Genomic DNA, 26,243 nt, shown 5'->3' with positions numbered 1-26,243 from the left:
GCTGTTTTGTATTTGGAAGTAAATTGTATTGGATTATTTGGGTTTCAGACATTTGAGCCTTCAGGTTGTGTTGTGTATTTCAGCTTCCCCGATCATGTTTGTTACTGAACAAAGGAACTTTTTTTTACAGTAAAGATCATTGACTTCTAAACAAAGTTTAAATCCCCCCAATTACTGCAGGAACTTAAAATACATCTAGTTAGTAATTCTCAACTAACGTGCTCTCTGTGTTTATTAAATGTCATTAATTTTCGTTGCGTGCGGTGGTTCTGATTCTTACGCTCTCATACCCCATGTGTGCATTACCCGTGCTTTTAACTCCCCGGAGTACAGCGCTGGCGCTGGAGCGGACTCGCAGGGCGCCGAGGCGGCCCCCGGCCGCAGCCCTGCCTCCCTGGCTCTGTCCCAGGGCCCCGGGCAGCGCGGCAGCCGCGGTCACCCGGCCAGGCCCGGCGCCCCTCAGCTCGGGCACGTCCGCCGGCCGGGCCCGCGCCGCCGGCCGCGGGGGGCTGAGCCGGCTCTTCCCGCTGCCGGGGGTGCTGCCCATAGCGGCCCGCGCCCGCCTCCATTTCACGAGCGGCCCCCCCGCCTCTGCCCGCTCCTCCTCTGCCCTCGCTGAAGATGGCGGCCGCCCCGCCCCGCTGGGCCCTCACTAAAAATGGCGGCCCCTTCCCGCCCGCCGCGGGCGGATCCGGGGTGAGGAGGGGCGGAAGCGGAAGTGGCGTCCGCCCCCGTCCCGGCGGCGGCGGGCCAGGAGGAGGCGGCGGCGGGGAGGGCCCCGCCGGCGGCGCGGCGGTTGCCGAGTAACGGCGGAGCGAGACGGGGCTCCGTAAGTGACCGGCGGCGGGCAGGGCCGCGGGGGGGCCCCGGGCCTTACCCAGCGGGCCCTCGCCGTCCCCTCAGCGGCGGCGGGGGCAGGGCCTGCGGGGCGGCCGAGGGGAGCCGCGGGGCGTCTCTCCAGGCGCCGGGGGGGTGTGAGGGGAAAGTCTCGTGCTCCCGGGACAGGCCGCACGAAACCTCCTTAAACCTGCCCCCGGGCTTCGCGAGTTGCTGTCGGGGCGTGTGGTGAGGGGAGGAGGTGGGTCTGCCAGGGTGGTAAAACCCGCGTGAGCTAGGCCTGCTGCCATTCACGGTGGTTTAGGGGTTGGTTTGCTTGGTTTGGGGTTGTGTTTTTTTTCAAGACAGGGTGAGAAGCGTATGACTTTTCACGTAGATGGGGGTACCGAATGTTTTGCTTACTTTTATGTAACTTTCTAAACAGTTGCATAATGGCAGAAGCTGCCGTCTCTCCGCTGAAGCACTTTGTGCTGGCTAAAAAGACAATCACTGCCATCTTCGACCAGCTGCTAGACTATGTCACGGAGGGAGCAACTTTTGTGGAAGGTTAGCATTCGTTGTAAATGCAAGGGTCTTGTCTGTTGCTTTGAGTATGTTTTACAGCAGCACGGTGTACATTATATATCAATGTGCTGTTTGTGTAAATATAACACCTTCAGAAATAGTCACGTTTTTCATTTGACATTGATTTTTTTCAACTTAGGCTAGGAGGAATGCCTAGGGTGGTTTGTATATGAAAGCTGATTGCGTTGCTTGGGCCAGTAGCCTAGTCTGCTGTCGGTGAGGGTGAAAGCTGAACCACTCCATCATTTATAGCCCTGTTGTGGTTTCTTTTGTATAGAAGAAAGGACAAACAGGTTCTCCCATTATTCAGCAGGAAAGTAGATCGACATGATGTAATGCAAAAAACCACCGGTTACGCTCCCAGAAGTGTTAGCAGCGTGGAGGCACCTGTGTCGCCACACGGAGTTGGTTGCTTATCACCCCAGTGAACTCTGCAGGGAGAAGACAGCCCAGCCTAGCTGGTGTATCCATGAGAGGGTCCTGGTTTTCCTTTCTGAAGGAAGCGGGTGTTGCAGAGGGCAGGACAAATCAGTGCAGTGGGCTGTGTTCACAGGGTTATTGAATCCAGCAGTTAGATTTTTGATTAATCTGAAATACTCTATGTCAGGATGTCACAAGTGCTGTCAAATGACAAGGGCTGATATCAGTGTCTGTAGTGAGGTCTTGTTTGTTTTGTTTTCTTACCGCTGTATAATTAAAATTTACACAGGTCTTTGTTGGCATGTGAAGTACTGATAATCTGTATCTTTTATCCTGGAGCACCTACTCTGTACACAATTGCTTTTATGTTATTCTTTTCCTATGTGTAGCAACATACAGGAACCCAGAGCTTGAACATGTAGCAACAGAAGAGGAACTAGCAGAAATACAGGCATATAAAAATAAGTTAGCAGTCATTGGTGAGGTGCTTTCACGGAGACACATGAAAGTGGCGTTTTTTGGCAGGTAATGAACATAATTACCAGACCTTAATTTGATATCTTTTTTTTTTTTTTTTCCTCTTGCAGCTTTTTGTTTGTATTTCTCATTTAAATGCACTGGAATTAGTGCTTCATCATAGAATTATTGTTTGAAATAGAATACATAAAACCATGTTCACTCTTACCTAATTGATGCCGAATATTTCTTTGATGCCATCTTGCTTTGTGACTGTAGATTAAATATGTGTATTTTGTTATATGTGTTTCACTGGCAAACTGTAAAGTAATTATCCTGTATAGATCCGTTATTTGACTTAGGAAGTTCTGAGTTTTTCATCATCTTCTGTAGAATGGCTTTTCTTTTTTTAACGTAGTGGTTTTGTTTGTTTAATATTTGTGTTTTACTGGACTGTTACTGTTGAGAATGTTTGTATTTGATCACAGGTATGGAAAACCTAAACTTTGAGCTGTTTATATTTCCATATATAAGCAGCTGAAGAAAAATAGAGAGGGTTGCCCTGTTGGTTGCATAATTAGTCTGATAGATCTGCGTGATGACTGTAAGGGATAAGATTAACAGTGTAGGGTAGGGCTAACAGATCAATCTCAATGAAGCTATGAATTTCTGCTTTCCTGAATCACTACTTGGAAGCGGTTCTAGTTCACTGTCCTTGGTGGTATTATTACAGACCAAGCGTCAAACATTTTGCATATATAAAATTTGGAGGTTGTAGAAAAGACGATGAAAATCCACCTTACCAAATATGAATTCAGATATAAAATAGTGAAGTCCTTCTAAAAGGGTACGGTTGCAGTGCTTTCGCATGTTTTTATGTGCCTGGTTAGTCTGGGGTCTGTTTGTCCACTTTGCTTCAGGAAGGTTGATTTTCTGTGCTTAAATTGAAGCATGTGGTTACCTCATTTTTTTGGAGTATGAGTCTTCACGGTTTAGTTCTAAAAATTCTGTAGTAGTATTGAAAAAAATATGTACAACGGTGAACTTACCTTCATTTTGCTAAAAATAGTTCAGCTCTTTAGAGAAAAACAATAAAAGGATCTGGGATAAAGAGATTAGTTATGTCTCAGCCTTGATGTTTCACAGAGTTAAAAGTCGAATACATTTACAAGTTGTGTGATAAATGTTGCTTTTGCAAAGGTTAGAAATTCAGAGCAGGAAAAAGAATTTAACTCTGACATCTTGAATAAATTTGTAAATTGTTGTACAGTGAGTGCTGAACAACTTCTAGAAGTGACAGAAAAATGAGTTCTAGTCTATGCAACTGCATACTGTTGTGTAATAGTTAAATGCCAAATATCTATGGGTGAGAGGTAGAGGGTTAGTGTGAAGTAGGACATCACTGAGAACTTCGAGTCCTTGCAGAGCCTTGAACTGGTGACTGGTTCGTTTTAATCAACAGGGTTTTGGTTAATTTAGCTACCTCTTCCTTCTGAAATAAGGACAAGGCTAAGTTCTGTTATGAAAGACAGCATTTGCATTATAAGAATTACACACAAAAATAAATCTGAGGGGGTTTTGCATGTTGTTTTGCGTCTTACTTTGGGAATATTCATTCAGTGAGATCATCATCCTTTGAATTTTTGATTTTTTCTGAGTTGTCATTGCTGGCTGTGGGGAGAATTCCCAGACAGCTGTGTTGTGAAATGTACCTGAAGGCAGTAGTACAACGATGCCCCTTTTGTACCTCATCTCATGCCTGGAAAATTGAATCAGAAGCAGCATTTCCTTTCTGACTGGTAAGGATGAGATGTTACTCTAAAGACAGGTTAAGTTGCTGAGGTGGTAATTTTGTGAACCTTCTGAGGAGTCACCATAGATTGCCACCATAGAGGGTAGTTCGTCCCTGCCCCTGTCATGCAGGGTTCTCCTCGTGTCCTCCTCAAGCATCGCTGGAATTCTTCTAGCTTTCCTGTGAGTAGGAATGTGGAGTTGTCTGATCAGAACATGATACTGCCCAAAGTGCTACATGTATTTTCAATCTGTTCTGTTCTTCAGGAATGCTAGGGCTGGCACAAAGAAGGGAGCAGGCTGCCCCCTGATGTGGAACAGGGTGCTGTGATTTAGCAATAGTTTTAAGTTGGTCTAAGGCATCTTTTTATGCTAGATGCTCTTGCTGGTGTAGCAAAGTTGAGCCGGTGTCTTTTACAAATTCCTTGCACGGATTCAGATATACCAGGTAAGGCATACTTACCAGTACAGGTTGGGCCTGTTAAGCCAGTATGCGTTACGCAAATGAAAATGGTTTTATCTTGATTGGGTAAGCAATGTTGATACCAAGAAAGATTTTTGGAATTGCTGTTCAGATGAACTTTTCCTGTATACCCCTCTTCTTTCCTGGCAAGCTGTGCTGTACTGGCTTGAAGCTCTTATCACCCAAAACAGCTTGCAGCGTGTGGGTCTGACGCAGTTAAATGGTGGTGCATTCAGTTCAAGACAAAGGTATGTTTAATGCTGCTGTAGTGTCCTCACCATGCTTTTATTTTCTATCCCTCTAGAACGAGCAGTGGGAAGAGTTCAGTCATTAACGCAATGCTGTGGGATAAGGTACTTCCTAGTGGGATTGGCCATACAACTAACTGCTTTCTCAGTGTGGAAGGGACAGATGGAGATAAAGCTTATCTTATGACAGAAGGATCAGATGAAAAGAAGAGTGTCAAGGTACGTTTTTTGAATGATTAACTGTACTTTTCACAGTAACTTTCTCAAAAGACAATGATTTCCAGTCTAACTAAACTGTAAGACTACCTGATTCTGCATTTTTAAGTTCTTATTTAGGAAGGGGGTAACTAACAAACTAACATGGTCTACTTCACAATTGTTCTTGGCTGTTTCAGAGAAACAGCTAACATGTGTCTCGTAGCATAGTGTAAGTTGAGTGATTTTTTTTAAAATTTTTTTTTTATAGGACTAAGAGTAAGTTCTGTTATTTGTTAAGGATTTGGAATGTGACTCTCATTTGGCCTTATGGTGCTTGGCATATTTAACTGCTGATATTGATACGTTAATCAATTTATTGTTTAATAATTTAATAAACTGAGGCAAATTCATTAAAATGCTATCGCACACTCTGGCCCTGTAGTGAATACCACTTTGTGGCTCCAGAGAAACTCCTGTCTGAGTTTTGAGGCACAGCTTGTTCATTAGATGCTGGTGAGTCTTAAGAGCTTAAAAAAACCCCAATAAAACCAAACCCACAGATATGTACCATGAGGCAGTATGAACTCTCTTATCCTGTTCGAGATTAGATTCTGGCCAGGTTTGCTTGAGAACCGAATTAGACTGATTTACAGACTTGTTTGTGGTGCATATTCATGTTGGTTTTCTGTTTATGCTCTTTATAGACAGTCAATCAGCTTGCTCATGCACTTCACATGGATAAAGATCTGAAAGCTGGCTGTCTTGTCCATGTCTTTTGGCCCAAGTCAAAGTGTGCCCTGCTGAGAGACGATTTGGTTTTAGTGGACAGGTATGTTTTCTGTTTTAGTAAATGTTTTCTTAAATAAATTAGCCATTATAATGTTTAGAAAAGAGGCTGGTTTACTGATTAATTGTGTTTTGGTTGTTAGGTTGCCAAATTATTGAAAGGCTCTTTTTTTTTTTTTCTTGAGTACGGAGTTTTTTCCTTTGTATGTACTGGTGCCTGTCATCACCTTACTGATTTTGGCCTTGTAGCAGTTGGAACAGACAAGTGTCCTGTGACTGAGCTTAACAAGGGACTAGCTTTGGCTGAGGATGCTTTTACCTTTAAAACAAACAGTATGGAAGTGTGAATAGCTTTGTTGCAGCAGCAACCTGTTGCCCATCTCCTGTCTTTAAACTGATCACGTGAAATGTAAGCAATCTCAACTTCATTTTGAAAAGCTGCTGGTAAGAGTTGCAGCGCCTGCATATCAAAGTAATGAGTGACCTCAAAACGTAACTGTTACTAAAAATGTAATTGTGATTATGTTGGCTGTGTGCACATATGTGTTGGGCTAGCATTTCCTACAGTTTGTGGGTTTAAAGAATTCTGAAAGCTGTTGCTTTGTCTATGTCAAATGCCTGTATTTCTGGCCACTGAGGTATGACCTGGTAATACTTCTTTCAAACTATTAGGTGATCTATACCTAATATGTGAATCAGTATAAATTGAATTTGAGAGTAATTCCCTTAAGTATGCGTGAATTTGTAAGTATGATTTCTTCATATCCAGAAAAATAACACCCAGAGTGTATTCTGATAAATTGTAGTGCTTGTTGTTGCGTCTCTGATCTTGCACTTTTGAAATCATTGGAAGTTTGTCATTATTTTCTTGGGTGAAGACTCGGGTCCTGTGTTAGCCACAGAGAAAGCCAGCTGGGCTGGCTGGAGAGGTGGTTGGTGTGATACACTGCTGGACTTGTAAGCTTACAGTTACCCTGTCTCCTTGGGGATGCGTGCGTAGTCCAAGAGTGATGGGAGCCCAGGGCTTGCATAGCTGTGATACAGGCTTGATTTGATCTGCACAGTCTTGGTTGCTAAAGGTGAAATGTAAAGGGAAAACAGCCTGGATTCTGAGAGAACAGGTACCTGGAAGGAGAAAATAATCTTCTTCTTTTTTTTTTTTTTTTTTTTTTTTTAATGTTAGAGAAAATTTGAACTAGCAATAATTGAGCAGCAAACATGACCTTGTGCTCATATTCCACTTGTTTTTTGAAAACTGACAGCACTTTAGTTTTAACTTCATTTTAGTTTCTTATGAAGTCCATGTGCAGGTTGCATAGCGTATCACTTTAAAGTAGGCTTTTATTAATGGAGAAATATTTTGTGAACAGCCGACCTTGATTAAAATCTAAAACTTGGGATACAGGGAGGGGGGGGACCATTCTGTGAGACCGCCTGGATTTCTGACGGACTGCCTGCCGCTTTTCTTGGCAATTATGATTTGCATAGTTATTCATTTGAAATTGCATTTTGGAATATGTAGATGGTCCAATGAGCAGGTGACTGACAAATGCTAAGTGGTAATTGGCTTTTGCTAGTTTTGCCTTAAGCTTGAGGCTGGGATCAGCCTAAAGATATAAAACTTTGTATCGTCTTACAAGGCCCTTAGGGAATCCCATTCTATTTTTATCACTTTATAAAAATTGAATACTCCTTCGCTGTGTATATATGGGGTTGTGTTTTTTATTCTCAACAGCCCTGGCACAGATGTCACTACAGAACTGGACAGCTGGATTGATAAATTCTGCTTAGATGCTGATGTGTTTGTCTTGGTTGCCAATTCTGAATCGACTCTCATGAACACGGTATGATGTGCAATGATTTTATGTCACTCTTTCATTTAAATATTCAGCAGTTCTGTAGCTGAAATGGCTTCTCTTAGACCTTTACTGAAGCTCCCATGAATCACTGCATTTAGATCTTGCGGATAGGATTTGGGGGTGGGAGGTGAGAAACAATGTATATTCCTCACGAGGGAAGGGAGAACCAAGTTTCTTACCAGCTTTGCTTACTCTGATTTGAGCATCATGTTTGTCCTTTCTGTCTCGGTTTCTTTTTTGATAAATGGATGATGTAGTACTTTGTTGATATTTGTCAGCTGAAGACACTTGTATTATTGAAGAAATAAATTATGGATTATTTCATACTCAGAAGTTCCGTAAAATACACAAAGCAGGTGAAGGAAGTTAATTTCTGTCTTGTTCCTCCTGTGTTCATGTCTCAGAAGAGGGTGAACTCCCTTCGTGCACCTTGTGTTGAGGACAAGTGCTACAGGTTCCCCTCATTGGGCTGTTTCTTCTGAAGAAGGCTAGCAATAAGCATTCACACTGCATGGTTTTGTGCAACACGGAGAGCAAAAGAAGTTTTAACATCTTTATTCTATAAGGCCTTGTTTCAAGACAGAAAAGACTTCTATATACCTTGCAGCCTAAATATTGCATGGCTTGTAGAAGAAGAGCATGCAGGGTGGACAAAGGAGCTGTTACGGTACTCAAAATACAAGACCAGAGATTTGGTTTAATTTTGTAGTAATCTCCAGTTTTGGCTACACCAAGTATTGTGAATGCAGACAGTATCGGTGTAAGTTATTGGAAGTGTGACTGCCAGAATGTGGTATAATGCTACTGAGAAATCTCTTGAAGACTCCTATTAAGCCTGCTGTAGACAAATGAAGTGTTCTGATTGTTCTGAGCATAGTTCTGACATGCAGTGTCTGACCTTTCTAATTATTGAGGCAATTTTTAATATGAAAAGAACTGAATGTACAAAGACAGTATTTCCTTGAATTCTAGCAAAGCAGAATAGTTTGGTAGAAATCTGAGAACATAAAATGAGTTTGAAAACGTTACATTCCATCTTCTGAGCCAAATCCACAAAGACTCAAATACGAAAGAGTTGTGATTTAAAAGGGAAAAAAAGAAAACTGACAACATCCAAGGGAAAGAGAGGATTTGGCACAGCTATGGCTTTATCTTCACCATTATCTCATGAGGGACGCTTCTTGGCTTTTAGAATGGAGGGAGCCTAGAAGTCGTTGCGATTATGTGCATACCATAGTAGGTTTAGTTTTTTGGGTTTTTTTTTCAATTAAAAAAAAAAGGAAGAATTAAAAAAGATAAGATTTCAGTGAACATCTCATTACTATATAGGAACATGGAAACAAAAGGGACCTGTGTGCCAGATTTCGGTTTGGTGTAATGAAGTAACAGAGAAAAGGCCAAGTTTGCTCAGGAAAATGAACCGTTAAAACCAATCTGACTGACATAATAAATCTGCAGGAAAGACTAATAGGCTGTATGTCTGCTAGAAGATTCTGTTAATTTTGTATTTGTCTGATCCTAAACACCCAGTCACAGAAGTGCTACTCTGCTTTTGAATGTGATTTTTGGCCAAACTTTCTTCTTGTCAGGCATGGCTAAAACCTGCTAAATGGGATTCGGTTAGTCTTGCAATTTGTTTCAAGCATTAAAGTCTTGCTGAGGTGTTCTGGTTGCCAAGCCTATAAATCCTCACTTAATACTGAGCACCCTGTAATTATTAGAATCTGGAAATTGCCAGTGTCCAGGGTGTGTATTGGAGGGAAAGGAAACAGATCCGAGTTGTGATTTAGGCTTTGGCTCAGTAAACAGCTCTCTTGCTCCTTCTCCTCTTTAATTTTTTCAGCCTGGTAGACAGAAATGAAGTTGCTATTAACAGTTATGTAACTGCTGTAAAGCATTTGCTTACTCTGAAGCATTTGTATTTTGCTTTGCATTGTGGAAAATGGTAGTTTCTTTCTCCATCTACACAAGTTTATCCTTCAGATAAAGTGTATAACAATATTCTCATCCTCCTTGGGCATTTTTTTTACCTCTTAGCATAACAGATTTGAGAATACTTGGCAGCTGCTACACAGCCACAGATTTTTTGCATAAATGTGTTTTTCTGCAGCAGTAATCTTGTTTATAATGCTTACTCCCTGGCTGATGGAGACTAACGTATCTCCAGTGTTGTGTCCAGAACACGTGGTGGTGTCCTGCTGCAGATTCAAAAAGCTTATGGCAGCACAGGGGTCTCTTCTGTTTCAGCTGTGCTGAGTGTAGATTCACTCCACAACTTACCTGTGGTGACTGTGAAAACAGCAATGATGGGTGGTAGGTACAGGCAAGGGACCTAAATGCATTTTCAGGTGCATGCATGTCTTTTATGTTTAAGATTAAAACATTCAGCAGTGACTTTCCTGTGGCTCAAGCCATACATCCTCGTATAGAAAATGTAGCTTGTCTGTAGTTCAAGCTGATATTGCCTGGTTGAAGAATGTAGTTAGAGGCTGGTCTTTTGGATATGGCAGGTGAACAGGAGCATCTTGGTAGTTCACGTAAGGAAGACTTCAAAGTTTTAGCCCAGTTGTCTTTATTTAAAAAATGAAATGAGCAGATACAGTGTATTTTGTGTGTTCTTTTTCCCTCCCTCTCTTCCCCAACAATATTTTGAGCCTTTCACAACTGCGAACAAATGTAATAGAGGGCCAGAACAATCAAAGGACATGAAGCTTTGTGGTAGGTAGAGTGAAAGGAGGAGGGAAAAAAAACAAGACAGTGAATGACATGATAGTTTTATAGAAAAATAGACTTTTATTTTCCAGTGTTTTCTAAACCATTTGTTTTGGAAGTTTTCTTAATTTGTATTTGCACCTAATTTTAGAGAAGCTTGCAGTATCTTCTAGCATTGGCATTGGTTTTTTAGACATTTGATGACTTTTGGACTATCATAAGTCCTCTTTTGTGTAGGTTATCTGTGGTTTTTAATGATAATGAATTCTTTTCAGTAAATATTTTAAAAGCTGGATTAACTTCAAAATATGTTACAGAAGAATGTGTGATTCTGGATGTCTGGGGAGTTTTCTGTTTGTGCTTTAATTCTTAGGAAAAACATTTTTTCCATAAAGTGAATGAACGACTTTCCAAGCCAAACATTTTCATCTTGAATAACAGATGGGATGCCTCTGCATCAGAACCAGAATATATGGAAGATGTGAGTGATTTGATGGCTCTTTTTGGGGTTGATTTTTTTAAACATGCAAATAAATAAAGAAAAGGCCTCCACACACATACAAGCATACTAAATTGCCTAGTTGATACAGTTATGAATATGAAAACACCAGCTTTGCCTTTATTAATAAAAGGATAAGTTATCTGGTCAGAAAATGGAAGTAATGTATTCCTTGCTCACAGCACAAAGCAACCTGCAATATATGCAGGCAGGTAGTGCAATGGGAAGCTTGTTTAGAACCTTTTTCCTCCGCGGTTAAGCTTGTTTCAAATCTTTGTATTACCTTTAGTTTCTGTAATGGTAACGCAGCCTGAGGGTACAGGTTATACATGTATACATGCGTAGATTAGCTGGCAGAGTACAGTGTTAGCAACAGTTCAGTGTGCCCTTCAGGTATTTCCAGCGGCACCTAGCTTGCAGTAATACTTATTCCTCTGTACACGGGGAATGAAGCGGTTACCCCAGTAACTGAATGAGATCTCTCACTTACATAAATACAGATAGTTGTAGAAGAAAGTATTGTTGCTTCCAGGGTTGTTTAAGTGGTTAAAAGCAGCTGGCTGCATCAATAGGATTAGAAGGCGTCTGCTACCTAAGGGGTTGTTCAGCATCTGTTTCTGACTCTTGACATTCAGATTTGATGATGGCTCAATTTTTGCCTTTTTCTCATGAGCTTTTTGCCTTTTCCTTAGGTGCGTAGGCAGCACATGGAGCGTTGCTTGACTTTTCTAGTTGATGAACTCAAAGTTATTGATCCTGTAGAAGCAAGGAATCGCATCTTTTTTGTTTCAGCAAAAGAAGTTCTGAGTGCCAGGAGGCAGAAGGCCCAAGGAATGCCAGAGGGTGGTGTGTAGGAACTCTTGCTTTTCCTTAAATACAGAAATGTGTCATAAAACCTGATAAACAAAAATATTTAAGATAGAGTCACTGCTGTGACGTATTCCTCTCACCCTTACGGTCTGTTATGTTTCACAGGTGGAGCACTTGCTGAAGGATTTCAAACAAGATTCCAGGAATTTCAACATTTTGAGCAGATATTTGAGGTATTTATGATGGGCTTTTTAGGCTGCCTGGTTTTTAATGCTAAGGTAGCTTTTGTTTACGCTTAGCTTAGTTTTTCTGAACATTACCCATGTTAGCAAGTGGAGGAGTGTAAAGTATTAAACTGTCTGACAGCTTTGCCTTATCTGTGGATTCCGTTTATCTCTTCTCACCTTGAGTAAGATGTAGTTGTTGGAAAGAATTGAGGGAAGGGACCAAAACTCTTTGCTCGTGTTTGGAGATCTCAGTAGCAATATAGTCTACATAAAAAGAGATGATGCCCTTAGAGACGTGTGTATGTCTTACAGCCGTGGGCCGGTGAAATGCTTGGCATATAGTAAGCCTTATTTTGTTCTAGTTACAGCTTTGTAATTAATGTTGTAATTCAGGACACAAATAGTAATAAATCATGTTCCACCGATGTAAACCTAAGTATTTAATTGCATTGTTAAAGCCAGGGTTTTGGAACTATGACCTTTGTTGACTTACCTCTGACACTCTAAATATTAACCCTGGTTTTGCATCCTTGTTGCTGTACAGAATCTGTGCTTCAACTGCAGTTTAGCTATGTTCATAGCTGGAGTTTAAAGTTTCTTGAGAAGTAGGACTAGCTAGTCAGGTGGTTTCTTTGTGATAGGATCCATTTGTCTTGCTGAATTTGATAACTAATTAAAGCCATTCTTGGGTATCTTAAAGAGGCGTCTTGGGTATGCCTCTGTGGGTTTGTGTGGTATGTATCAGCATATCTCATGCAACGTGAGCCTGAACAGTATGACTGTAGTTTGTATACAGCAAATAAATGCTCAGGACTGCTCTTGCATTCCTGGACCATTAATTCCTTGTTTGGTATATTTTAAAAGATTAACTGCATCTGTAAAGTGTTTCTTCTGGCATTAACAACAAACTCATTTGACCTTAGCAAAGCAGAGTTGTGTAGTGGTGTGCGTATATCAAAAAGGTGTTAAAATAATAGCTTGATTCGGTCCTGCATAAGCAAGAAAATGTCAGACTAAAGTTTAAATTTAATCATTATCGACACTCTTACGATAGATGACTGAGTTGTTGAAATGAATGGTTTAGAATACCAGCAGGGCCTGAGTCCATGAGGCATGAAATTTCTTGCTTGTGTCACTAGTTGGTAGCCAAACGTGTTTTTGTTTGTGATTTTTGTCCTTAAAATTATAGTAGGGAAAAAGTGGAAACAAAGCTTCTGAACCAGTTATTGTTCTTTAACGTATTTTGCCATCTGCTGTACACAGAGCTTTTTTGACAAAATCTCTTACAACTACAGTTAAGCACTCAACACTTAGGATATTTCAAGATTAAGATGAATGTATGGCTTACTGAATTATGTGATGCTATGAGTGCTCAGCACATCTGTAAATTACACATTACAGTCTCAAGTTGGCCACTAAAATGAGAAGCATCCATCACAAGGTCACAACTGTGACAAATTTCTTTGGGAGACTGGGATAAAAACCAATTCTGTGACAGCACTGTATGGCCTTAAAACTTTTTTCTCTTTCACATTATGTTTTGTTTGCTGCACACCTTCCGACTCCCAACAGTGAGAGTGGATTATATAATGTTTTTCCCTGCACAGCCATGTTTCATCCTGAAATCATAATGAATGGCTTTGAATAGGAAGTGTGATCACATCACCTTAAGAGCATGCCAACATGTGCTAAATTAAGATTGCCAAAGTGATTTAAATTTTGAGTGTCTGATGTTGCAGCCTCTTTCACATTCAGGTTTTGCGGGCAATTTTCTAATGATACAGCATTTTATATGCTTTTAAATCAAGGCTGGTAAGTTCACCAGGTCTGAAATCTTCAGACCATTATAATACTCGGATTACTGTCTCTTGAGCTGATCAAGTAGCTGACATCAGCATATTATTGTCATCAGTTATGTTTGCCAGCGCTAGGCTATACCAGCTCATACATTAATGAAGAATATCATACATCAGGTAGAATTCTTCTGTATTCAGTCTGGGAATGAAATCCTACTTGATACATCATGCTTTATGCGCTGCTAGACCGAATTCAGATGCTGTGCAGCTGTGAGTACAGCGTAAGCACTGCTGGCTAAAGTGCTTTGCGTTGACTCCAGTTCCTGACAGAGGAGCTGCAAGTCCCCAGACTGTTGGGTTACACTCCAGCCTGTGACAAGGAAGGGCCAAGAGCACAGATGCTTCTGTCTGTCCTCGTCAGACACTGACCCCTTCCGTGCTTCAGTCTGTCTTGCCTTTAGCTCCTTGTCCCTGTTCAGGTGCCCTGCTCAAACTTTCCAAACACCTCTCACACTCTTTCATCCAGTTCCCATCTCTAAGCTACCTCGTCACCTCATTTATAAACCTGTCTGCATGTTCCATGTTCCCACTGGCTGTATGTGCTGGTTTTGTTCCTCCTGGATTCTCTCACCCTGCTTGTCTCTTCACTAAAATTGGACAGCTGCTTCCTCTTTTCCATGTGGGCTGAAAAGAGGAACTGTTAACTTCACCAGTACTTCCACATTCCCGATCTTAGTATCAGTTCCCTGAGGGGGAAGCCTTTCATCCAAGGACTGATATGAACTCAGTATGGCTAGAATCTCAAAAAACCAAAATCTAGAAACAACCCATTGGTGCTAGTCTGTTGTGATACGGGAAAAATTTGGACCATTTTGGACAGGTTTGTAAACTTCTGTGTGAGGGCAAACGGCATTACAAAAATAGATATAACATGTTTTTATGCAAAGCACAGGGTGGTTCAAGTTGCTAGAAGAAAAACTGGTCCAGGCATTACTAGAAACACTTGTAAGCAGTGGTGAAATTCAGATTTTAGAGATTCACGTAGTAGCTTTAAAAAGTGAACTTACTATGTATGTCAACTGTATTACAACAAGGGAAAAAAGATAGCAGTCTTGAAGGGTTGAATTAGTGGATCAGTTCTGAATTTTTATATTGTGGAATAACAGAGGGTAGTCCTTGTATCTTTCTTCTGAAATTTTACAGTGAGATACATGGAAACGCTTTATCGAAACAGCAAAGAAGTGCATGCACGGTGCTCGGTGTGCAGCAGTCCTTAGTGGATATTCTACTCAAAACCAAAGTTTCTCCCAAAAACTGGGAACAGAAGCGGTGTGGTGAGAAGTGGAGAAGGGAGGCAGGGCAGGATAGTAGTTCTGGCTGTAGCTTGGAGCGAATAAGGGAGCCTGGATTAGCACGCTACTGCACAGTCCTTCCCTGACACTGCTCGGGAATGTCATAAGCTGTGCTCTTTAAGTCTGTCTTGCTGTACTGAAAGTGGGCTGGAAGGTAATGGTTTTAGTTACGCTGTTGAAACGTACTATTTCTCTTTGTTTTGATAAATACTTATTTACAGACCTAACAGCAAAACTGCTGCTGTCCCCCTCTTACCTCTCCCAGTTGTTTTAACTAACCTTTGTGTTTTTCCTAGTGCTCTAACTTGGATTTTCTGATTGTGTTGTGAGTGACTGTCATCCTTTTACCTACCGCATACTAATGTTGGGAAGACTCTTTCCTCTGTGTCTAGTCTAGCTCTTACAATGTGCTGATACTTATGGAACTCTGGCCTTTCATTGCTGATTTCTAGATCTGCTTCGTCGAGGAACAGGGAATATATTTTACCCATTCTGTTTATTTTGTTTTGATCTATTATTTTTAGATAGCTGAAGTTTGTTATTACAGCCTATGCTGAGGTCATAGGCAAGTCTTTTAGAAGCAGCCTAAACCTGTTTGTGCTACGAAAGGTGCATCCATAGATTGAGAACAATTTTAAAACCCCATAGTTCTGATATAAGGAAACCAGCCGCTTGTTTTCTTCCCCTCAAACATGAAGATACTGCTACTTTGTGGTGACTTAGTGCAGGCTGAATTCTAGCAGCGTTTAATTGGCTACGTAACTCAGGATGCGCAGTTGCTTGGAAAAAGTCACAGTCTTAATTTATGGTTTATCACAGCTGATTTGCTTGTGCCCAAATTGAACATTTGTATATCTCTTCAGTCAGCATCCTGTAGTTTCTGAATCACTGTACAATATTGGAAATCGATTAGAAATCCTATCTTTAGAGCATTCTCTACTTATTCATCTACACTTAATAATCTGCAAATAAGCTAATATTTTAAGGACTGTTTAACAACTCTTTTTAATCCTATAAGATAATCCTTTTTTCTTATTCCTAATTGTGTATTTTGTTCCTGGATGGTCAGAATTGACATGAGCATGCCAATTGTATTGACCGAACTGCCTCTTGAAACTAAGAAAATCTGTTGCAACAAGGAAAACTCAAGTCAGGCAATATTGCCAGCATTCATGTTGGAGATAGATATAATTCCAAAGAGATAGTTTGGAAAATTTTTTTGCGGAGCTAGATTTATCTTATGTTTCATCCAAGTTTTCTTTTTTTCTTTACACTGTTGATTTATCTTAAAAGAATAAAGACCTATGCACATTACTGTGAATGAACACGAAGTACAGATTGCTGCTGTAGACTCATTTAAGATTTCAGTTCTGTTGTCGTTTAATTTCTGTATACTTTATCCCTTTTTATTTCCCATTGGTTTAAGTTCATGGTAAAATTAGCAGCATGTGCTTTCTGACAGTGAAATTCCTGAATGTGTTGGCATGGAATTGCAGTAATGTGTTGTGGCTTGGGCCCCTCGCAGGAGTGTATCTCGCAGTCAGCCGTGAAAACCAAGTTTGAACAGCACACTATCAGAGCTAAACAGATAATAGATACTGTGAAAAACATTATGGACGCCATAAACGTAGCGGCAGCAGAGAAAAGGTAGGTTGGTTGGAGGGCTGGTTGGCTTTGGTTTATCCACATCCTCTGAGGAGCCATTTCTATGCTGGTGATTTTCTTGGGCCATTACGGACTTTACAATTCACTTTTCTCGCTTGGTAAGAAAGAAATTCTCTGGCGTGTCAGTCTTACTACTTACTGTTCACTTGCACTGCTCAGTCTTGTCCTTGGTTTGTGACTTCTGTGTAGGGATCTTGGTTTACTTTGTTATTCTTTGTTATTGACTTACAAAGGCAGTCTGGGTTTTCAAAGATATCTGAAATTTTAAGTTTTTCTAGCTGTATCCAGCATTTCAGAGATGATGTCTGGGCCTGCTTTACCTGAGTTTTTTGTTAACAGTAACACTGAGAAAATAAATGGGAGGATGTAGACACTTAAATTTGCAAGCAGTTAGAATACTGTAACGGCCGAGAGGAGCCCAAGCCAACAGAGGCTTGGCCTCTGACCCTTTCCAGATTGTATCCTTAAATATCTTTGTTCTGTCTTTGCTCATGTAATCCTTTTCGTGCTAATGTTAACAGCTCATACACTCTGGTAGTTTCATGTATTTTTTGAGGTCTGCATATGGTATTTTTCCTCACTTTTGTTGCTAGCTCTTGTTGCTCTCTTACACAGTGAACTTGCTGTCATGTTTAATCTTTTCTGTGTCTGTTAATAGTGTGTCTTTATGTTTCAGCAGACTCCACTGTGCCTGTCAAACACAATCTTCGAGTATATCAGCTTTCGCAAACTGCCTGTTTATGTACTAACTTGTCTCATGTTGTCAGATCCTATGAAAACATGCTGTCAAATGTTTGAAAATATTCTGATATTCTACTTCTGTCAATTCACCTGCCAAAACCTGTGTAGTGACCCCTCTTTAATCTGAATTGCAGTTTGATATTTCTGCTGGCCCTTCGAGATATAACTGCTTTAGATTTTAGAGCAATTTTTACTTAAATGATAGGTCGAGGACTTCTGAAGAGAGTTGTCTGTAACAAGGTTGGTTTCTGTTTTGCTTTGCACAGTCATCAGACCCGTGTCACTGTTAAGGAATAATTGAGTGGTGCTGGTGAGCAGCAGTAGGACAGTTTGATCTGACTTACCCTTTTTCTCTTTTTTTTAAACTTTTTTATTTATTTTATTTTTAAATCGGGATAGACTAGGTATTAAAGAAACCCTGATTCCCTGCACCTTTTTCAGTTGTAATTATGTACAGTGGTAACAATTCCAGATTCAAATACTGTTTTTGTAAATATATCAAAACCCAGTAATCTGAGTTATGTTGGATGAGCGCAGCCTTTAAATGCGCCTGTACATTTGATACCTGTATTGCAGTCATTCTGAAGCAGTGCCTCAGCTTTGTTCGGCCAGGGTCTGTTGGAATTCTTTTTGGCAGCTCAGTAAACCTTCAGCTAGGTTGTCCGTGGCTGACTGTGGGGCTTGTTTCGTTACTGGGAGAATACCTGCTGGTGATGGTCATTTCCTTTTCTGCCGGGTTAGAGTCCATTCAATGGAAGAGCGAGAAGATCAGAAGGATAGATTGGACTTTGTTCGAAATCAGATGAACATTTTGACTGAAGATACTAAGGAAAAAATCAAACGTGTTACTGAGGAAGTAGAAAATAAAGTAAGTAATGGCAGTGTGAAAAATCTTCTGGATTCAAGTGTTATCTCTTCTCTAAGGCAGTTCTTTTAGGTGCCCACCCATCTCATGAAATGTCTAGTATGTTCCTTTCCTAATATAAAAAGGGGGGGAAAAGACCTCGAAGTGGCAATCATTCCTGACTATCAGGTAATTGAATCATTAATTGTAACAGTTAATGCAGTAGTCGGTTTTACTCTGGCTGGAAAAGAAACATTTTATGTATTTACCGCATTCTTCCAGGTTTCCTCTGCAATGACTGATGAGATTTGCCGACTTTCAGTTCTAGTTGATGAATTTTATTCAGATTTTCACCCTTCTCCTCAAGTATTGAAGCTCTATAAGACTGTAAGTTTTCTTGCATGGTTTGAAGCCAGGCTCTTTGTCTTTCCTTTAATTTCTACTTCCGTATTTTTACAACTTGCATAGCGTTTTATGTGACGCTTTGTTTAAGCGTTGCAGGATTTTTACTTTCTGACATGCACATATCTGTCTACCTAAAACTGGAAAAGGTTGCAAGTATTTTCAGCTTTGTTTTTGGAAAGAAATTAATCTTTGGTTTAATCATCTTTTTACTAGAGTGGTTACTGAAACTGACATCCTGATTTGTAGTCTTCTAGTAAATAAAGACCTTACGTAAACAATTTTCACTGCTCCTAAAATGAAAGAGAGATAAAAATAAAATGAGCTTGCAAACACTCAATGCTTTATGGGTTTTTTAAATTATTTTTTCTTAAGAAAAAGGCAGTTTTTATTAAGCTTCTGTAAATTCCTGCTCAAACTTAGTATTTGGAAGGAGTATACGCCTGTAAGCATTTGCCTCTTACGCTCAGACTTTGCTGCTCCTGAATGGCTGCCGAAACTCCTGCCTGTTTCAGCCTTATTGATCAGCCAGCAGTGCTGCATTTTCAGGACGGTCTGTGCTGTCCTAGCTCTGCAAAATTTCCAGAGCAGACCGCCGTGGCCGTTGGTGGGGTCAGTTTATCTTTGTGCAGAGCAGTGAAATTGGCTGCCGTCAGATGCCAGCAGTAACGGCTTTGCAGGGCAGTATGGCAGTGGTATGCTTCTCAGTGTCACTGTTTATTGAAAATCAGACTTTTCCGTATGCCTTTTCACGATGACTTTTTCCTAAACAAATCTTCCCTGTGTCACTTCAGGTTTTCGAGTCACAGCGTGCAATTTAAAAGCATGGTATTTCCATGGTAACATGCTTTTCTTGCTACTGTACATAACGATGCTTAGCATTTAACATACCTCTGCTCTGTATAATGTGATTGATTAGCTAAATATAAATTGATGAGCGTGTATTCTTTATAAAACTTCAGGAACTGAACAAACATATAGAAGATGGTTTGGGAAAGAACCTGGCTGACCGTTGCTCCAGTGAAGTCAATCAGTCAATGCATCAGTCGCAGCAGGAGATGATTGGTAAGAGGAGGGAGGAGGAATGTTAAGACTTCTTGTTTAGAGGAAGACAATTTAAGAAAACCTGCTTTTAAAAGAATTTTCTTTCTGATCTTGATTGAACATTAACACTATAAAATGATAAAGGAAAAGCCATCCTAGATCAAGACTTGAGTGTTCAACTCGGTAGCCTGTCTCTGATGTTAACCAGTAACAGATGCTTGGGGAGAAGAATAATGAACCAGGGTAAATAGAGCGATCCATCCCCAGTGCAGGGACAGTGAGCTGAGATGCTGCACCTGGGTTAATGGCTTCAGCAGGCAGTAACGGACATGCCTTCTGGGAACTTGTCTGATCCTTTTATAAACCCATTTAAACTTTTGGCTTCCACAAGAGATCCATGAAATACACTAGTTGTTAGATAATGTTTCTGCAGTGTAACCCCCTCCCTAGGTCCCTCCAGGTTCTAAGTGCAAAACACAGGATAGTTTCACAAAAGTATATGTGCGGTCTCTTTTTTGTTAAATAAGTAGTAACTTTACTGCTAATCCATCTTGCTCTTCCCATTTGTTTCTACAGAAGATAATAAATAAATAAATGAAAGAATCAGAGCAAGATCATGAAATAACGTGAAGCCTTCTGTCACCTTATGCAATAATGTTGCCTTTTCTGTATGGCACTACAGAACTACTGGATAAACCTACTTTTTCTTGGTCCATCCTTATCTTTTGACCATTGATAGAGGTCTTTCAGTTAGTTCGACCATTGTTCCCAGCAGTGCTTTCTCAATGAGTTGATTTTGCATGACTGTCTTCTTTTATTAGAGCACTAAATTGCCTGCTCTGTTAGAAATCAGTACTGCTAAAATGCCCACCGATTTTACACATACATAAATAAATCAGTCAGTTTAGATTCTTGTCATTCACAAAGATGCTACTACTGAATATGCTGTAAAGCTTTTAAAGTTAACTCATCTTTACCATTCTGTTTTAATTCTAGAAAATCTGAAACCCTTGCTGCCTTCTGGTGCTCAGGATCAGCTCCACTTGCTAATTCCGTGTAGGAGGTTTGACCTTAGCTATGATCTAAACTGTCACAGTCTGTGTGCAGATTTCCAGGAGGATATCATGTTCCACTTTTCTTTGGGATGGACTTCGCTTGTAAACCGTTTCTTGGGTCCTAAACAAGCTCAGAGAGTGCTGTTGGGACTAGCAGATCCAAACGTACAAGTGAGTGTACTTCACTTCAGAGATTAGGCTGACATTAAGTGCCTTGTTTTACCTTGATAGAAATGTATCGATTTTTATTCACATGCTTGCTGCTACTTTACCCTAGTCCTTTTGTGTGAAACATTTTTGGTGCAGATTGTTTTTATTGGATTATATTCAGGGTTAGAATGGAACCAAAAATCTTTCCTAAACTTTCTGCAGCTGTTCCCCAAGTTCTGTTTTCCTTTGGATTGAACCCTTTGGGTAGCCTTTTTGTTTGTAACTTCTGGATCCTTACAGCAGAGCCAGTCTTACATAGAACCCTTATTCTCACCCAGTCCCTGTTGAGCAAGGAACTGTCAAAACCTCCACTGCTTATCAGGAGCACTGTTCAGATTGCTGTGCTGAAGAGTTTTAAGTAAATCAAACCCTGGATATATGAAAAACAGTCTGCTGTGTAGTTCCTTAATGCTTTTTACTCAGGCTGCCATATTCCACTCTTCTAGATCCCTCGTCCTTTAGCTTCCACCCCATCTGCTGCCAGCGTTCCTGCCGTAACTCCAGAGAACGTATCGAATGATGATTTTATGGTTCCTTTGGTAATGAGTTTAGCTTCACTGACATCACGGACCTCTATGAGCATCATCGTTGTTGGCGGAGTGGCAAGTAGTATTAGCAACGTTCACTGTACTAGAAGTGATGGCAAAGATTAAGCTGGTCTTTCCTGTTTGGGGTGCAACGTAGGAAGCGTGTAACAGACTTAACACTGGGCCGGATGAGCATATGTAGTGCACTGGACACCCACAATCAGTTTGTAGTGAGAAAATTAGTCTAATTACTCTGAGGATAGTAGGACGTATTCTCTGTGCCATATGTCTGTGTTCAGTTTCGGAATTATCACATGATTTGACGGTGCCTCATTCAGTTTGGATTTAGTGGGAACTTTGCTTTTTCCTTCTTCCTGAAAAATCAGTGAGGCTTCTGTAACTTGTATGTTCTCCATGCCACCAGGGTACCAGCTCATTTGAATATAGGTATATTGCCCTGCAATAATAATAATAATAATAATAATAATGAAATAATATAATTTCTTAAACCAATCTGGTGAAAGGGCCATGGAGGTGATTTTTTAAAAAAGGGTGTGGAATTAGGTTTTATTCTGTGGGGCAGTTTACTGAAGCCAATGAATTCTCTTTTTCAGATTTGGAGAACAGTAGGCTGGAAACTCATCTCTCTCTCCCTAAGTATGTATGGGTTGTTGTATCTTTATGAGAGACTGACTTGGACCACTAAAGCAAAAGAGAGAGCCTTTAAACAGCAGTTTGTGAACTATGCTACTGAAAAGCTGCAGATGATCGTCAGCCTTACCAGCGCTAACTGCAGCCATCAGGTGCAGCAGTAAGTGTCGCACCGCACCGGTGTTTCCCCTCGCCGGGGCAGGAATCCGTGTCAGGGCGGCTCTGTGGTGTCCTGGGTGGGGGTCTGGCTGTGTGCGATGTGGGAAGGCAGCTTCTCTGTCCCTTAGCGTTCGGTACGCGGGAGTTGTAAGGGAGTTTGAAGTGACCGCCTGAGAAGGTCAATGCACCCATCGCTGTGCACGTGTGAGAGTCTTCAGGCGCGGACTGTCTTTGTCCAGCACTGCGCTATGAAGATGCGGCAGCTGGTTCAGTTCTAGTGACGGCTGAACTGGTCTGGCTTTTAGACTGGCATGGAATCGGCCCCGCTTCGGGGGTTGGTGTGGGCAAGCTCTGAGCAGACAGTCCTGGCTCTTCTGCAGCACAGAAGGAGAACTTAACAGCCTTTCTGAGCTGTTCCATTTTTGTGTGTTTGTCTCTTTCCCGAACACTTTTCTTCCACCTGTCTCTGCAAACTAATGTCTGGGTGATGATTGTCTCCCTCAGCCTCTCCTGTTGAAACTTTTTTGGGGTTTTTTTTGATTTAAAATATTATTTCAAAAAATTAGGCCTACTAAATTGAGACCTCTAATCACCAGGGTGCAGAACACCTCTCCTGTGTAGCCCAGGGAATACTTTACTAACACAAAGTTCAGCTTCAGCAGAGGAAAGAGAATCATCCCCGTGTCCAGCAGCTGTGTGTCTCTGTGAGGACATGGAAGAGCTGGACTCAAACCAGTGCTGCAGTGAGGTGAAGTAGAGAGGAGATGTCTCCTCTCCTGCGGGAGAGCCCGCTTGCTGGCTCGGGGTGGTAAATGGGATCTTTTGTCCCCCTCCGTGTAAAGAGGAGCCTTGGAACTCAGGTTGGGAGCGCGTGGCTGAGGCGGCAACCGGGATTGGATGCCCCAGCAAGCGGGGGGCACTCCTTGCCCTGCAGAGCCCCCACACGCTGCCCGTGAGCAGGGCGCTGCACGGGGGGGCACTTGGCTGCTCCAGCACGTGTCACTGCCCGAGTCCCCATCTCAGATTTGTACCCGTCGATGCTCAGTGACAAACTGCCCGATGCTATGCTGGCATAGACTGAGGTGCATTTTTTCTGTTTAAGGTTTCTTTATTTTAATTTAAGAAATACATAATTCTCCTGCTTTCTGCTCTTCTGTAATCCCTTAACAGCTGGAGACTTTGATTGCTGTGTTCTACTGCACACTGCAATGCCATGTGATTGATTTTATTTACTTACTTATTTATTTATTTGTAGCACAGCCTTCTGTAAATCATGATTACAATTACAAAATTGTTTTTGCTTTAGGGAAATGGCCACTACCTTTGCTCGGCTCTGTCAGCAGGTGGATATTACCCAGAAAAACCTGGAAAAGGAAATTGCTAGGCTTTCCAAAGAAATAGATCAGTTGGAGAACATACAGAGCAACTCCAAGCAGCTCAGGTAAGTCTGGGTGTGACGGGCCAGGAGCACATTCCAAGCCCGGCCGACTGCAGTGAGACTGGTGCTTGCTTTTACCTTCAAGTGGCGATGAGGCAGGCGCAGGCGCAGGGGGGTGTGGCCGTAGCAATCTTCTGGACTTGTAACAGCAGCTCTGGTTAAGTTAAATGTATGTGCCCATCTAGGTGAATGAGCAAAGTTCCAAAATATTTTTTCTTAAACTGTCTTCACCTTTGTCTCTATTGTGCGGGAGAGATGGCTTTCTCGGGAACGTTGATCTTCTGTTGGTAAATTAGGGTGGCCCCTTCCCAGAGAGCCCTCCTGTAGGAGAACACCAGAGCAGCTGTACCCTGTGGAGTCGTTCAGTGCAACAGTTTTTCCTTTAGTCCCAGCAGTAGGTGTTTATGGAAGAGAAACTTCCCGCTGTCGGTGGTTTGGGGAGTTAGAAGCAGCCTCAGCCTTGGCTTCATGTTCTTTTCGCTCTGCTGTGAGGCTGCCCCGGCTGTGGGCGGCCTCGGGCGCAGGAGTGCCGTGTGCGGACCCTGCTGAGCGCCCGCCTCGCAGCTGCAGAGCCGGGGAACCCCTGGGTGGACCTGGCACAGCCTTTGGGGAAACAGACGTGGGGCAGGTGCCTGGCGGCCCTAGTCCCGTCCTGCACTTGCAGAGTCCCAGGCTCTGGCCGCAGCACCTGTGGGTTTCAGGAACAGGGGAACAGAAATCGAACGCTGCTGTTGATTCTGCGTTCTTTGTGACTTTGCTGCATTGAAGTAAATGCATTGCTTTTGTTTGTTTTGCAGAAATAAAGCCATTCACCTTGAGAATGAACTAGATCGCTTTACAAAACATTTTCTTCAAAAGAGTAAATAAAACATTGTTGCTAACTTCCCCAGTGATCCTTTGTAGGACAAAGTAGAAAATTTACAGATGGCACTTCTCCTCTGTGGAGTCACATGAAATGATTTATATTCTAACACTTGTTAATTGTTGTAAAACTTGGATTCTGATGGTGAACCAAACTGAAGAGCTGTGGTACTGGGTGTTATGTTTGTTCTGCAGATTTTGGGTTAAAAATTACCTTTAAACACTAAATTTCTTTGGGCACTTGACAATAAAATCCCAAATGCTTACTGGTATTCTTTAGTATTTAGCAGTGGCAAGTCTCGCTTCCTGGCATCCAGGAGTTCATGCAGGGAGAGCGAGCTTATCACAGTGATCACGGGCTCGGTTTGGGTCGCTTAGGAAGTAGCCAGGGACGAGGATGCTCCTTTTGCTTACGTGTGTGGTTTTGTGTAATGAAGGGAAGTATGAACTCTAGCGTGGGGAAAGGGCGCTGGAGTTGTTTGGAAAGCAAATGAAACTGTGCTGGGCAGCAGTTCCTCAAGTGAAGGGTGACAGTGAACCGCAGAGCGTTCCCCGGTGCAACGCAGTAGGCTGTAGTTTCCCTTCTGGCTGCCACGTTTAACAAGATGGCACTGATTAAGTAACAATAACCCTCCTTCCCCGAGCTTGTCAGATTTCTTGCAGTTGGTGAGGTAGTGAAATGGTCGTCTGCCCCCGAGAGCAGGGCTGGAAGCCAGGGTCAGGGGAGCTGCAGCGGCGTGTCACTGCCACCACGCTGGCCTCCGGGCACGGGGGTTGCTGAGCGGTGGTCTTGACTCAGTTTCTGCACGTTGTGGGGGGGGAACTCCGTGCCAGCCTTGGCCTCGAGCTCCTGCTGATGGATTCGGAGCAGGGGGAGGCTGTTTGGCAGCTTCTACGTGCGCGGTAGCCTGAGCGGTCCCTCGGTGCTGTAGGCCGGCTCTCAAGGCAAGGCCTAGGGCAGGGGTGCGGGAGCGCTTCACCTTCGCTCGCTTCCAGCAACGCAAAGCCTCTTTTCGAGAAAAAAAAAAAAAAGTTTTTGCTGTTGCCACCTGCAATCATTTAACATCTACCTTTTTCTAACTAGACTTTTTAAATAACTTATTTTAAAAGAGAAAGCCTTTTCAGAATATTTATATATTTTTATGGAAAGTGTTAACATGACTAAATGAAATACTGAACTTTAGAAGAGGTAGGGATTTGTGATTTTCCAGTAAATAAGGGCTATCTTAAAAGGAAATAGCTGTAAAATGTAACGCTGGAGGCAGTTAATTATTGGAAGACCAAGAACGCTGCCTCGCCACAGTGTGTTTTGGAGGCAGTTAATTATTGGAAGACCAAGAACGCTGCCTCGCCACAGTGTGTTTTGGAGGCAGTTAATTATTGGAAGACCAAGAACCCTGCCTCGCCACAGTGTGTTTTGGTGCTTGTTTGTGACTCCGAGCACAGGCGTGGCTCTCCGGGAACGTCCATCAGCGTGGGCGGAGCCTCGCGGCTTTTGAGGGAAACTGAAATACAAAAGTGAGTAACAGCCCAGCCTGCTTGTATATGAGGATATCGATATGTATTAATGCTCTTTCTGGAGCATTTTTTTGGACATTGTATCAAGCTAAAACTTTACATGCATGTCT

At 42.0% G+C, this 26,243-nt stretch overlaps 1 protein-coding gene across 3 annotated transcripts; it reads left to right on the top strand.

Moving 5' to 3' along the window:
* Positions 1-696: 696 nt before the first annotated feature.
* On the top strand, positions 697-24,881 carry MFN1 (mitofusin 1). Of its 3 annotated transcripts, none has more exons than XM_055817513.1 (18): positions 697-829; positions 1,262-1,383; positions 2,211-2,346; positions 4,836-4,998; positions 5,682-5,806; positions 7,499-7,607; positions 10,708-10,815; positions 11,526-11,679; positions 11,809-11,876; positions 16,544-16,665; positions 18,166-18,292; positions 18,551-18,655; positions 19,633-19,735; positions 20,711-20,940; positions 21,426-21,581; positions 22,121-22,317; positions 23,623-23,757; positions 24,552-24,881. In XM_055817513.1, the coding sequence occupies exons 2-18, from the start codon at positions 1,269-1,271 to the stop codon at positions 24,619-24,621; spliced, it is 2,223 nt and encodes a 740-aa protein (XP_055673488.1). In that variant the 5' UTR covers positions 697-829; positions 1,262-1,268; the 3' UTR covers positions 24,622-24,881. The 3 variants fall into 3 exon arrangements, with proteins under 3 accessions (XP_055673488.1, XP_055673490.1, XP_055673489.1); XM_055817514.1 differs by lacking the exon at positions 697-829 and adding an exon at positions 1,060-1,078; XM_055817515.1 differs by lacking the exon at positions 21,426-21,581.
* Positions 24,882-26,243: the final 1,362 nt, after the last annotated feature.

The sequence above is a fragment of the Falco peregrinus genome, chromosome 12, assembly GCF_023634155.1.
Source record: "Falco peregrinus isolate bFalPer1 chromosome 12, bFalPer1.pri, whole genome shotgun sequence".
In the NCBI taxonomy this organism is placed as follows: domain Eukaryota; kingdom Metazoa; phylum Chordata; class Aves; order Falconiformes; family Falconidae; genus Falco; species Falco peregrinus.
The sequence above is the reverse complement of the archived record's forward strand: the minus strand, read 5'-3'. Positions and strand labels throughout refer to the sequence as shown.

Excerpts from the sequence above, each read along its gene's own strand:
- MFN1 (XM_055817513.1), top strand. The coding sequence starts at position 1,269 with ATGGCAGAAGCTGCCGTCTCTCCGCTGAAGCACTTTGTGCTGGCTAAA. Across the intron at positions 19,736-20,710 it reads GTCGCAGCAGGAGATGATTG|AAAATCTGAAACCCTTGCTG; the intron begins GTAAGAGGAGGG and ends TTTTAATTCTAG. Across the intron at positions 20,941-21,425 it reads TAGCAGATCCAAACGTACAA|ATCCCTCGTCCTTTAGCTTC; the intron begins GTGAGTGTACTT and ends CCACTCTTCTAG.